At 34.1% G+C, this 13,905-nt stretch overlaps 2 protein-coding genes across 3 annotated transcripts in view; one reads left to right on the top strand and one right to left on the bottom strand.

The window, feature by feature from the left end:
• Positions 1–13,905, top strand: part of LOC145319655 (uncharacterized) — a 265,819-nt gene that overhangs the window by 243,174 nt on the left and 8,740 nt on the right. The gene's annotated exons all lie outside the window — the stretch shown is intronic.
• LOC145320169 (uncharacterized) lies at positions 101–10,496 on the bottom strand. The gene is made up of 12 exons (XM_080162610.1): positions 10,462–10,496; positions 9,303–9,383; positions 8,519–8,608; positions 8,292–8,368; positions 7,797–7,823; positions 6,674–6,756; positions 6,107–6,202; positions 4,373–4,424; positions 3,122–3,156; positions 2,180–2,210; positions 467–607; positions 101–186 (listed from the first exon to the last, which is right to left on the bottom strand). The coding sequence occupies exons 1-12, from the start codon at positions 10,476–10,478 to the stop codon at positions 101–103; spliced, it is 816 nt and encodes a 271-aa protein (XP_080018736.1). The 5' UTR covers positions 10,479–10,496.

Raw genomic sequence — 13,905 nt, 5'->3', positions numbered from 1 at the left:
CATCACAAAAACAGTAGTCTGTGTTAATAGAGTAGCTTCGCTTATCAGAAGAACAGCTAATTATCTTTAAATAATCAAAATTTTGATTATTTAATGTTTATTATAAGATAAATGAGTATTCCTTTAGTTGAAGAAATGATGATAAAAATGCATCAACATTTACTGATAAACTTTTACTTATACTGCCTAAAAAAGAAAATCGATCTATAAAATGATAACATATGATAGTAGTTTTTAGTTTGAGCCAAAATATATCGAATGGCTGGTACCTTTCAGGAAAGATTTTTCTTTTGATAGTTTTTAAATTGATCTTGTCCCCTCTAAAGCAGAGCCCCTAAAGTCTAGTGGCGATGATTCTAATTAAGCAAATGTTCTAGAAGGATTACAGCTACGTTAGGAAAATTAAACGACAAGAAATAATTAAAGAGAAGCTTTACTTATGATAAAAATTTTACAAAAAAAGTACCTTTGCTAACAGCAGAACTCTTTTTCTTTAATTGAACTATAGCATTGTATAGTCTTGTATTATCTAAATGACATTTTGATAATTCTTGCTGCATCGTTGTTGGCGGATTTTCTTTGGTAGTTGTTAGAACATTTTTTGATACTAAAAAATGATTATAAATTCACATTATTAAAAGCAAAGCATTTTTATAATTAGGGTCTCTTCGTTCGTTCATCCGTAACGGATTGACCTTATAATTAATTTAGACATGTTAGAATTGTCCTAATGATAATGATCCTATAACAGTTGGGAATGATTTAGAAAGCGTAGAAACTATCTTTATCAGAAAGTTGAAACATGATCATTTTCAACTTTCTGGACAAAATTTTTAATTGAATTTTTTCCCGATTTTTGCCCAGAAATTGTATTTAGTTATGTTTCTTTTACTTGTTTTAGCTGCTCTATAATTCATTTGTCTGTCCGTCAGAAAGTCAGTCCGTACGCTATAGAGGAAATGTGATTTTCTCGGTTGCAAATGAAGAAAGACAGCTGAAATTTTTTTAATCGTATGGCATACTCTTTACATTTTTTTGTCCGTTTGTCTGTTGGTCAGGCAAATAAAGATTTTTAGTCAATTCAGTGATTTGTATCTGCATTGCTACGTATGAATCTTTGTTTACTTCCAGACGGAATTTTCTGGGCACGTCACCAGGCATTTAAATGGTAAGACAATGGCCGATATATTGATGTATATCCCCAATAATGATACATATAATTGCACCTTCTGTAGATTACAATTATCTAATGGTTGAAAAGTTTTGACAAACAATCAATATTTAATAAAAGTCTCCAAAGTTGTTAAGTCAACGAATAAGAAAACGTTATTATAAAACTTTGGGGACCAGTGTAATAAATATCCCATTGTCTCTCTCTCTCTCTCTGGAATATTTTGAGCACCCCTTTTCTAGTTTGCGACACTAAAATTCCTCATTTTCTGTGAGAGAAACTTAGTTAATTAAAACTTTGATACCTTACATTGAACAACTTTACGAAGATACAAAAAAATTACAGAGTCAAAAAAATTTCAAATAGATTTATTGTTGTACTAGCAGCAACGCCCCTTGAGGCCTCTTGGTGAACATTAGGAGGGGGGGGGGGTTGAATTCGATAACCCATTTTTTATTGATTTAAAAAGATTTTTTTGAGGGGGGGGGGTTGTAATTTTTTTTCTGGGAGGATTTCTCTTATCGGTTCAGTAGTTACAGAGTTCCCTTAGTACACACAGACATACACACACAGGTAGACATCCTCATACTTTTACATAATGATAGCTTTACTACGTATCAGATTATACATATTTGTTTTAGGAATCTCGTTTAAAGGTTTAAAATATTTAGGGCTATTCTAACTTTTCCTTTTTTATAATGTCAGACAAAAAGATAAAGACAGGGGTAGGTAAGATTTCATTTAAAAAAATAAATTAAGTTTTGATTAAAAAAAAAAAATAATGGCAATTAGAGGAATAATGAATTCAAGAGTCAATCATTAATAAAATGTAATTGATTTAAAAATAACCATAAAATAAAAGATATAGCTAATTCTTTAAATTGCTAATTGGAAACAAAAAGTAAATAAAGATAAAAACAGATATTGTGTACAAAATGTACAGACAAAAGAATCCCTACAAAGTGTATTAAAAGTTTTACTTAAATTTTGATAAAATTTTGATTTTACCTTCAGTGTGTGCTACTGGGGAAGAAGGAACCTTAAAAATGTAGCTTTGTTTAGTGCCCTAGGAAAATGGGGTTAGATGTCACCGCTTGTGGCCTACCTATTCTATTGACGTCATAGTAGAGGGAGTGAATAGGGAATAAAACCCCCTAGAAAAGAAATGGGATGTAGGGTATTAACTGACGTCAATAGAATAGGTAGGCCAAAAGCAGTGACATCTATTCTCATTTTGTTAGGGCACTATAGACAGCTGTGGACTGTAAATCATAAAAACGCGTTCTTTTATGTTGGTTTCAAAACTTTAAAGTATTTGAATTTCTATAATAGTTATTTATTGCAACATATCATAGACAGCTTTTCTTGGATCCCAAATAAAAAAAATTAAATCAGTTTTGTTAGACCCTAGGGGCCAAAGGCCCAGGCTAACAAGACTGTAATTTTATGATTTTTATATAAATTCGAGTAAAATTATATATAATACAATGTTATACATGTCTTTTTAGTATGGCTCGGAACTGGTTCTAATCCAGTGGATAGCAATCAGTTTCAATTAAAAACAGTTGTGTACTATTTTAAGAATTGAACTAAAATTTTTATCATTCTTTTACCAAACTAAGTTTTCTGCTGTTATTTAGAATTTTAACAAAATATGCACTTATACAGTTTCTTACTAGTTTAAATCTATATCATAATATACAATATTTATATTTTTTATTATAGGCCAAATCCTATATTTTTCTTATGCTAACTAAGAGTTAGGGTAAAGTAGTAAGTCTCTTTTAAAGTGAAGTTCTTTATTGGTCCTTTTATATGGTTTTAGGCTATTTTATTTTTATGCCCATCCATATGCTAGGTGCACAGCCGCTAGTGTAGATATAAAGTAATGAGTAAAAGGAAATTCTATGTTAGCCTAAGAAAATTAATAGGATTTGACCCATTTTTAACCTGTTCTATATTGCCAATATTTTCGGCTGAGTTACCTAAAAAATATGTTTTGTTTGCAAATAAAACTGTATTTATAACAAGAATGACAACATCCATAAAAGCGAAGCACTGAAATGGTAGGACAAACGACATTAACACTTGATGTCAGAACTGATATACATAATATAAATGTATAAGAGTCAAAACAAAATTGTAAGTAAATTTGTTGAAAAACTGCTTAGTACAGGATAATGTTTATGGACATACTTACATTTTTAGGACTTGATCATAGAGTTGCTTCGCTTATTACAGTATACTTTGTTGTCCCAAGAATCAATATACCAAAAATCAGATCAATCCGATGATAAGCTCACATAAAAATTTGTTGTTAAAAAAGTAAAAAATCAATATGTTAAAAATGGACGTACGGACATTTTTGTTATGATTATATAGTTGCTACGCTTTCTAAATCGTACCTAACTACTAAAGGAATCACAATGCAAAATTTGAAATCGATAGGACAATTCTAACATATGCCTAAATTAACGAAAAAAGCTATCCGTTACGGACGGACGGACGGAGGTACGGACCGACGGACCGACCCTAATTATAGAAAAGCTTCGCTTTTAAAAACATTTAGTTAGGATAAGAAGATAATTTATTACGGACAATCAGTGCACAGGGTTTTACAAGAATGAAAATGGTAAGTCGGGCCAAAGGACGCCCAAAAATAAATCATCCTCCCCCAAACCTTTAAATATCCTCATTTTACCTCCCCCTCCCTAAAAAGCTCTGATGTCCTTGGGAAGGCCATTACTAATCAAATTTCATGGGGGTGTCGACTTTCTGATTTGTTATTTTTCGCTTTTATGGAAGATGTCGACCTTGTTTTTAAATAAATAATTTAGAAAATTTTACTCAATTATCTACAACTAGCGGCTACCCCAATACGGACCTCAAGGGCATTTGAGGTGGGTTAGGGGAAGTCGACCCTCCCCCTGAAATATTCAATCTTCAAGAAAAAAATAGAAAAACATTGGGGGCGTTGGGTAACTTTTTCTATGGGCAATTTCTTTTTTGGGATGGTGCTTGTACCATCCCCGAAAAAAGTTATAAACCTTCCCAGAAGCTACATTGTAAAGGATAACTATATCTGTTCAACTGTAAGTAAGATCCTTCGGTACAGACCGACAAACACACAGACATCCTGTTACTACTATATAAGGATTGAACGTCATGTTCCTGACCAAACTAAATAAATAAAGATTATACTTATAGAAGATCCGCTAATTATTGATGAAAATTCTTCTGACTTCTTGGATGCCTAATAATTATTTATCGCATTGTATTATAGACAGCTTTCCGCGGATATCAACATGAAAAATCATATGATTAAACCAGTTTTGTTAGGCCGCGAGAGGGGCCGATTGCCCGGAGTAACAAATCTGGCATTAATTTTATGATTTTTATTTAAATATTTGTACAAAATTGTCTGTAATACGATGTTATACAAGATTTTTTAATATTGCTGAGAGCCGGTTCTAATCCAAGGATATTAATCGGTTTTGAAGCCATACTGAAAATATTTTTAATCCTTTCTAGTTGTAAGAATAAAAAGAAAATTATTGTAGATGGGGAAAGTGGATTTTTTTCAGGACCAATTATCTTTGGAGAGTTAAGGGCTGGGCATAGAAACTCTTTCCCTTAATTTTCCATTTAGATTAAGGGGTGTGAGGTTTTTAGTGCTCAATAGCCACTTTTGGGGAAAGCACCAAAACAATTATAATATAGAAGTGATGGGATTTCTTTACGCAAAGATCTCGTAAACCACTTTGCACACATATGTATATAAATTTTCAGTGAGGCATAAAATAATATCAATTTTAACTAAAGGTCCAACGGAAATTTTAACTAACCTTTCTGATTTTATCTATTACTAGCGGCTTCGCCCCTAGCCTCTAGGGGCTTTGCCCCAAGCGGTTTAATCAAAATCTTTTTGTGTTATTTAGATTTAAAAAGAAAATGTAAAAATAAAACTTTTTTTTGGGGGGGGGGGGGGAATTTTTTTGTAGGGGGGAGTATTTTTCATTTTTGGGGCGGGTTTTGGGTGTCCCCCCCCCCCCCTCAAGCAAATAGTTTAAAACCATCACAGGACCAGTAGGTATATTTCCTGAAGAATAGAGCACAATCGGTTCAGTGGTTACTGAGTTCTTAAGCTTCAGACAGACAGACAGACATCGTATTACTTTGTATTATAGATATGAAATAATAGATGGAAGGGGGTTATATGCCATCATATAGTCGAAATAAGCAAGTTAAATTACTAAATGGCACCAGAATGCCTCTAGGATTAACAGGGAAGTAAGACCTGATAACACGTGTGAGTCTGGTCCATACCGCGTCATACACGTGACAATAATAGATATAGAAGGGAGAATGCCTTGGCCCCTAAACAGGCGAAACTCATTACCATGCAGTTAGGACAAAGGTCGTGTAATCAAAGGGTTGGTTGTCTGTTGGATGTTACTACACCTAATATTCTAGGATGTTAGCATCACATCAACTTTATTAGAAAACATCAAAATCTGGTACAAGATCCAAGTAATAATAATATTTCTCGTTTTTATTCGAATCTGGTGGATAGTAACCGGTTCTCATCCATACGAAAAAACTATGTCTAGCATCGTATTATATCCAACTTTCTATTTACGAATATAATATGTACAATCATAACATTAAGGCACGGTTTTAATCTTACAATTGTACCTTTGATATCCGCGGAAATCTGTTTATAATACGATGCGAGAAATAACTATTCTCGTATTTGTTCGAAACCAATTAATATCCGGTGGATTAGAACCGGTTCTCATCCATAAGAAAAAATTATGTCTAGCCTCGTATTGTGTTCAGTTTTCTACAAGTATAAAAATGTACATCGGGGCTATAAAAACTGGTTTTAATCTAAAAATTGTATATTTTATATCCGCGGAAAGCTGTTTTATATACCTGATATAGTTGTGTCAGTTTGACGACATCCTCTTGACATCTGGACAATTCTTCAGCGGGTTCTGTCCGGTTCAGGGGGGTTTGGCTAGCGGCTATCTGAATATGGTAACTATAGGTTCAGGGGGGTTTGGCTAGCGGCTATCTGAATATGGTAACTATAGGTTCAGGGGGGTTTGGCTAGCGGCTATCTGAATATGGTAACTATAGGTTTCTAAAAGCACATAGAATATGGCTCTTTAGGGATAAGACAATTTGATGTACATCTCAAATAAGAATAAGATTTTTATTGAAAAAGTTAATCTTTAAAGGGGAGGGGATGCGGTAAAGGCGATTTTAGCCAGCTGTAAGTATCACTTTAACAGAGAACAAGAAAATCTGGTAGCTGTCTATACTCTGTATTGCCCTAGCAAAGTAAGGATAGATGTCACTGCTTTTAACCTACCTATTCTATTGACGTCATCAATAGAATAGTTAGGCCAAAAACTGACGTCTATCCCCATTTTCCTATGGCACTAAACACAGGTACGAAAATCTGGTGCAACATCCAAGTAATAATACATCGATTACCTTTGTAACCATTTCATCCATCTTTGCTTTCAGATCTCTCAATTCTCTATCTGATTGTTCAAACAACTCTTGGCAATTTGTGCCTTAATAGTTATTTATCACATCGTATCATATACAGCATTCCGCGGATAGTAAAAATTATAAGATTTATTCCAGTTTAGTTGGCTCCTCGAGAGCCGAAGGCCTTTGCCAATAAAACTGCTATCGATTTTATAATTTTTATTTTGTTTCTCGTGGACAATTGTCTTTAATATTATGCGATACATGATTTTTGGTTCATTGTGTTAATTTTCATACTTTAGCCAGTTACTTCCTCTATATAAGAGTTTTTGAAATTGTCAGGGTAACTCGCCTAAAACCTGTCCTGCCGAAATGAACAGAAAATTTTAAAATGATTGGTCAACCTGTTTCGGTTTAGGATTGATAACGAGGAGTTAGTTAACTTACACACTGAGAAACATTCTGTTACTTTTTATATTTACTAGCGGATACGCCTCTAGTGGCACTTTAAATATTTTTTTTTAATAATACGTTACCTATCTATTTTGCGTACAAGTCTCTACGATACTTATCTGTTTTGCGTTCAAGTCTCTATACGTTAAAAAAATTTAGATTTTTTTGTGATTTCTCTTGGGAGGGTTGTGGTACCCTCCCTCAAAATAGTTATTAAACCCTCCCGGGACCTATGAGAAGCTACCCTGTTAAGGAGAACCCAATCGGTTAAGCGGTTAGTGAGATCCTTCGGTACAAACAAACAGACAAACGTCCTTTTACTTTTTTATATTTATACTAGCGGCTTCGCCCATAGCCTCTCGGGGCTTTGCCTCAAGAGGTAATTAATGAAAAAAAAATTAAGTACCTGGTGAGAAGCCCCCACTCCACTACTAATTTTAAATAATAGAAAAAAATTATGGAGGGTTTTTTTAATTTTTAGGGGGGTTGGGAGTGTCCCACCCCCCCAAGAAATAGCTTAAAACCACCACAGGACCAATAGGTATATACCCTGAAGAGTGGAATCCGATCGGTTCAGTGGTTACCGAGATCTTAAGGGACAGACAGACAGGCAGACAGACAGACAGAAGGACAGACAGACATCGTTCTACTTTGTATTATAGATGTATACCTGTTACAGTAATAACTTTGTCACTTCCTAAACATTACAATCAATTAAATCAATGAAAATAATTTTACATTTTTTGCAAAACTGAAAATTATTTTATTATAATTTCTTTTTGAATAAAACGTTAAAGTTATTTTTTTGAAGTTCGTTTATACAAAGTACTTTACTGCCACACCTTTTTATTTTAAAATAAATTGAAAAAGGGGGAGATTTTATTACTTTATTATCAGGTTGAGTTAATTTATATTGGGTACTGGGAAGCCCCCCCCCCCCGGTGATAAACAGGTATTTTATGAGAATCTATGAACATAAAAAAAAACATCCCTTCTGTAGATTATAATTAGTGGTTAAAACTCAACTTAATGAACCAACCAATCAAAATTAAATAAAAGTTTCCAAAAGTATAAAACCAACAATTAAGAAAATTAATTATAAAACTTTGGGGACTAGTGTAATAAACAGCCCAATGCCCCCTCCCTCCTAATTTACTTTACTTACGATTAGTTTGAAGATACTTCTTAGCAGACTCTCTATTTTCTTCTGACCAGAAACACTTCACCAGACAATCTGATTTCTGATAATTAGAGTTACGGAAAGTGTCATGTGTGACGTCATGAAAAAATACATCTAAATCCATCTCTTGTGTAGCAGTTTCTTTTCCCACTTCTCCTCTCATCCTTCCTTTTTTTTGACATATTTTTATGACGTAACACATGACACTTTCCGTATCTCCCTGATAATTAATGTATCTTATTTCATTCTCTAATTCTTCGTTTCTCTTCTGCAGCTCTGATATAGCAATCTCAAGCTCATTTCTGTAACAAGGATGGTATCTTAAATCTATGGTTGAAATGTTTAAACACTTGATATTTGAACATAACTGAGCTTAATTCCTAAGTTTTACACCATCTATATGCTAAAAAGTTTTAAGGCAGTATGAACTCCCTCTCCAGTGTGGCTTTAAATTTTGGAGATCTTTGTAGTCAATATCTAATCTTAATCAACTTATTCAATCCCCATGCCTATAATAATAAATTATTCAATTTTATGTCTAATAAATTAATTGCTACTTTTAAAAAAATTTAAGTAAAAAGGATTTTTTCCCCTAAAATGCGTGAAAATTCGAGCACAGAACCCCAACCACTCTTATTTTGAAATAAAATTGAAAATAAGGGCAGGGGGTATTTTTCGATTGATTATTACTTTCGGTTATGTTGTATTTTGTATTGGTTTAAACCTGCAGGTATAGGCCCACCAGAGTTAGTGCTCCTTGCTTGGGTTAATCATAATAGGTAAAAATCACCCCCTTATTTTCAATCTATTTCGAAAATAAGGGGTATGGGTACATTGCTCGATAGGTACTTTGAGCGTAAGCACCCAAAGAATCAATTGCGAGTTAAAAAAAATTTAAATGTTGGCGATTATTGAGAGAAAAAATGTAGATAATTGGCTAATCATATAACAGCGAATCGAATCCACGATAAGGCCGTCTATAATCTATTTATTTACCTTGACACAACAGATAAGTCTTTGTTAGCGTTGATTGCTGAATATCCTTCAGCCAGTAACAATGGTAACAATAACAACACACTAAATCATTTTATGGTCAGGTTTATGACTTTTTTTTGAGGAGTATACCACAACCCTCCCTAGATCACCTCTAGAAAAAAATGCCTACCTCCCACTAATTTTATCTTTACTTTAAAAATACCAGCGGTTTCGCCTCTATCCTCTAGGGGCTTCGCCCTATGAAGTAATGGGAAGTCAACCCTCCTAAATAGAAATATTCACAAAAGTTATTCTTTGTTTATTTACTCTGTGGTAAAATTAAACTCAGGTTGTGCGCTGTATGCACAAAAATTTCAATTTTTAAAAATTAAACCCAGGTTGTTCGCATACCCAAAAATAAAATTTGTAATAAAAAATTTTTATTTGGGGGGGGGGATTCATGGGGGCTTCGCCCCATGGTGCAGTGTGGTTCCCCCACCCTAATTACTGGTTTTTGTTTACAAAAATAAAAAAAATATAAATTTTGGAAGTGGGGATTTTTTTTTGGGGGGGGGGATGGGGTGTAAATAAATTTTTTTTGGGGGGTGTTTTTTTTAATTTTTGGGGCAGTTGGGGGTGTCCCACCCACAAGAAAATAGCTTAAAACCACCACAGGACTAATAGATATAAACCCTGAAGAGTAGAATCCGATCGGTTCAGTGGTTACCGAGATCTTAAGGGACGGACAGACATCAACCTACTTTGTGTTATAGATAAAAATGGGGGAGGGTCGACTCAGGGACGGACGAAGCCCAATCTGTCCTACTTTTGATTCATGTGACGTCATAAAAATGAGGGAGATAAGAGAAGAAGTGGGAAAGAAAACCCCTCTTTTATGGATAATCTCTCATTTTTATGACGTCACAGGAATTTAAAGTAGAACAGATTGGGCTTCGTCTCATGTACGTCCTAGGTTATAGGTAAATTACCCCCCCCCCTATAAAATTTACCCCTACCGAAGGCACGCATCCCCAACCCCCCGCCCCGTGTGGGGGGGGGGGGGGTAATTATCTCACCAAAATGTAAAAGCTTGGACGTCCTTGGATCGACTCACCCCCCCCTAGAGGCCTCTAGGCCCTTAGTGGCATAGCCGCTAGTAATATACAAATTATTTTGTCACCTTATGCACCAATCCATTTTGTATAACTCTGAAAATATTTGTTATATCTTTATTTATCTTTTTAAACATATTCAGATTTATTTAAATATTTTTTTGTCACATGATAATGAACATACAAAATGAAAAAAACAAACTAGCTATAAAATTTCAAAAAAAACATATCATAGCGTCTTTTTCTACATTGATTCTTCTTTTCTTTTTAGTAGCAAGACTACTCTATAATTCACTTTGTATGTCCGTCAGTCCGTCCGTAACGCTATGGGGGAAACGTGATTTTCTGAAATTTAGTGAAGATTCCTATGACATAATCCCATCTAATCTATAACATTGTTTTGTCTATCTGTCTGTTATTTGGGGTGCTAGATCGATTCCTAGATTTCGTGATTCTCTCAATTCCTATTCAAAATAGAAGGCTGAAACTTTCAGAGATTAATTCACTTTACATTCTACATATTTTCAACAAGTTTTATTATGATTTGGGATGCTAGATCGATCCCTAGATTTTTACGTTTTCGTGGTTTTCTCTATTCCTGTTCATGATCAACGGCTAAAACTATCAGGGATTGAATATACTCATATTCTACATTAGGGTTGGGCCGGATACTTTTTTGGCCGGATACCGGATATCCGGCTGATTTCAAATGCCGGATATCCGGCAAATATCCGGTTATCCGGCCAAATTACCGGATATCCGGCTAAATTACCAGATATTAAAGTAGCAAAAAAAATTTATTAATAAACTTTTGAGATTTCATATATAAAATTTACATAAAGATAAACATATTCAAAAAATGTTCTTCTAGCTTCAATAATAAGAAAATTATAGCCATTTAAAATTTTAAAAAGCAGAGATTTTTGGTGTAAAATATAAAAAAAGTTATAGCCGGATATCCGGCCGGATAGTTTCAATATCCGGTATCCGGCCGGATATTGAAAATGGCCGGATATCTGGCCGGATATCCGGCCACACCGGATATCCGGCCCAACCCTATTCTACATATTTCCATCAAGTTTCATTAAGATTTGTCCATCAATTGCGGTGCTAGATCGATTCCTAGATTTTTAAGTTTTTGTGATTTATAGGTTGCGTGATCTTAAAGGGTTCGTGATTTCCCTATTTAATCAAGTTTAATTATTATTGTATGACACTGCTCTATAGTATTTTTTTCCCGATATCCATTAATAATTTTTGAGCTTCGCTAGTTATGGATGTTGTCATCCTTGTTTCAACTATAAATCATTTCTCAAATTACTAAACAGCACAAAAAGGAAAAAATTACACAAACAGAAAATCTATGTTTAATTTTTTTTTAAATTTCCAGTTAGATTTCTCAAACTAAATTTTAATTAAAATATGACCTATTTTGTAAAATGTATGTTTTATGAAAATTTATTACTTGTTTATTACTCATTATTTACTTTTATATCATAAATTTCATTATTTATGCTTTTTATCTTTGATGAATACTTGTCAATTTATTCATTACTAGTGGCTACGCCCCTAGTGGCCTCAAGGGTCAATTGAAAGAAGGGGATAGGGGAAGTAAGTCGACCCTCCACTTTCACGAAGCCCAATCTGTATTACTTTTGAGTCCCTTTTGTTCCTGTGACGTCATATAGATTTCGGAAAAAAAGTAAGGGGGGGGGGAAGAAAATCTCTTTAAAGGAGATGGGAGAAATCGTTTTTTCCCCTTCCTTTTTGACACAACCCAATCTGTCCCGATTTCGTATCACTTTTGAAAAGTGCGATTCCTGTGACGTCATATAAAAAGGGAAGGGGGGAAGAAAATTTCTTCTCTTTTCTCCCATCTCTTTTGAAGAGATTTTCTCCCCCCCCCCCTCCCTTTTTCTTTCCCGAAACGTATATGACGTAACTGGAATCGCACTTTTCAAAGTGATACAAAATCGGGACAGATTGGGTTGTGTCTTCCTTTTTTCTTTCCCGAAATTTATATGACGTCACAGGAACAAAAGTGACTCAAAAGTAATAATGATTGGGCTTCGTCCTCAACTTTCAATTTCAGTTTTGTAAAGAATTTAGAAGCGTTTTCTCTTGGGAGGGTTGGGGAGAGGAACACTCCCTCATAATCTGATTAAATCTTCCCTAGACCCATAAGAAGCTTCACTGTAAAGTGGAATCATATATGTCTAGCGGTTACCGAGATCATTAGCGTATGTGGATACTAAATATTTCTCGCATCGTATTATAATCAGCTTTCCACGGATATAAATTGTACAATTATAAGATTAAAACCAGTTTTTTAGCCCCGAGATGCCGAGATACATAAGGTGACCCAAATGTTTTTTTAACTACGCCCCTGTACGCTACTAGCGCTGCCACTTTAAATGAATTAAAGAATTTATTTACTTTTACAGTATGGCTTCCAAACCGATTAATATCCGCTGGATTAGAACCGGTTCTAGACATACTGAAAATCATATATAGTATTGTACTATAGCTAGTTTTCTAAAAAAATATTTTGAAGACGAAGAAAGTCCCTCAAAAAATCGGCATGTAACGTCATAAAAACGAGGGATTATCCATCTCTTTTTTAGGGAGTTTCTTTCTCACTCCTCCTGTCCTCATCCCTCATTTTTATGACATCATTGAGAGACTTTCTTCGTCTTCACCTTTTTAAATAAAAAACATAAATGTTAATACGAGTTTGTTATCCCAGGCCTTTTCAATTTGATATCCACGGAAAGCTGTCTATAAAACAACACGATAAAAAAAAACTTAGCTTTATCTTTTCACAGTTATTAATCTCCGTTTTACAACAGGGAGGGAGGGGACATTAGACTGGAAATTAAACTGTTTCCCAAAGTTTTATAAGCAAATTTTTCTCTTTCGTTTGCTAAAATACTTTGGGTACTTATAATAAATCCTCCTAGCATTGTCTGGACTTTTCAACTAATAGTTTATTCTAAAAAAGAAATAATTTTGTTTATCATCATTGGGGAATGGAATGTATATCAAATTCATCGTCCATTGTCTTATCCCTTGAAATCCCTGGTTTTACAATGAATATTTAGGGTTTTTAAGGGACAAGACAATGGACGATAAATTTTAATGTTCAACTCTAATTATGACAAACTAAATTTTTCCTGGTTTACAGATTTAAATTATTGGTAGAAATGTTTGGACCCTGCCAGTTTGTACAACCCAATCAAGATTTAATAAAATATTACAGAGATGTTTTAACCAACAGTTGGGAGAATGTGTATATAGAACTTTGGGAATAGTATGATTTTCGGCTCATTGTTCCTTCCCTCCCGGGTAAATATAGTTTATATCAATTAATTAGCGTTTTCGGGGAGGTTTAATATGGGTTTAATATTTTAGAACTATAACGATAACCTTCAATGCTTACAAAGATTTTTGAAGGAATGTCAAAATTTTATATTTCATGGATGGAGGGGACTTTTGACTGAATATTTTTCTGG

This window comes from Acartia tonsa, chromosome 5 (assembly GCF_053477335.1).
Source record: "Acartia tonsa isolate MP-2025a chromosome 5, ASM5347733v1, whole genome shotgun sequence".
In the NCBI taxonomy this organism is placed as follows: Eukaryota; Metazoa; Arthropoda; class Copepoda; order Calanoida; family Acartiidae; genus Acartia; species Acartia tonsa.
This window is presented reverse-complemented; position numbering and strand designations above follow the sequence as displayed.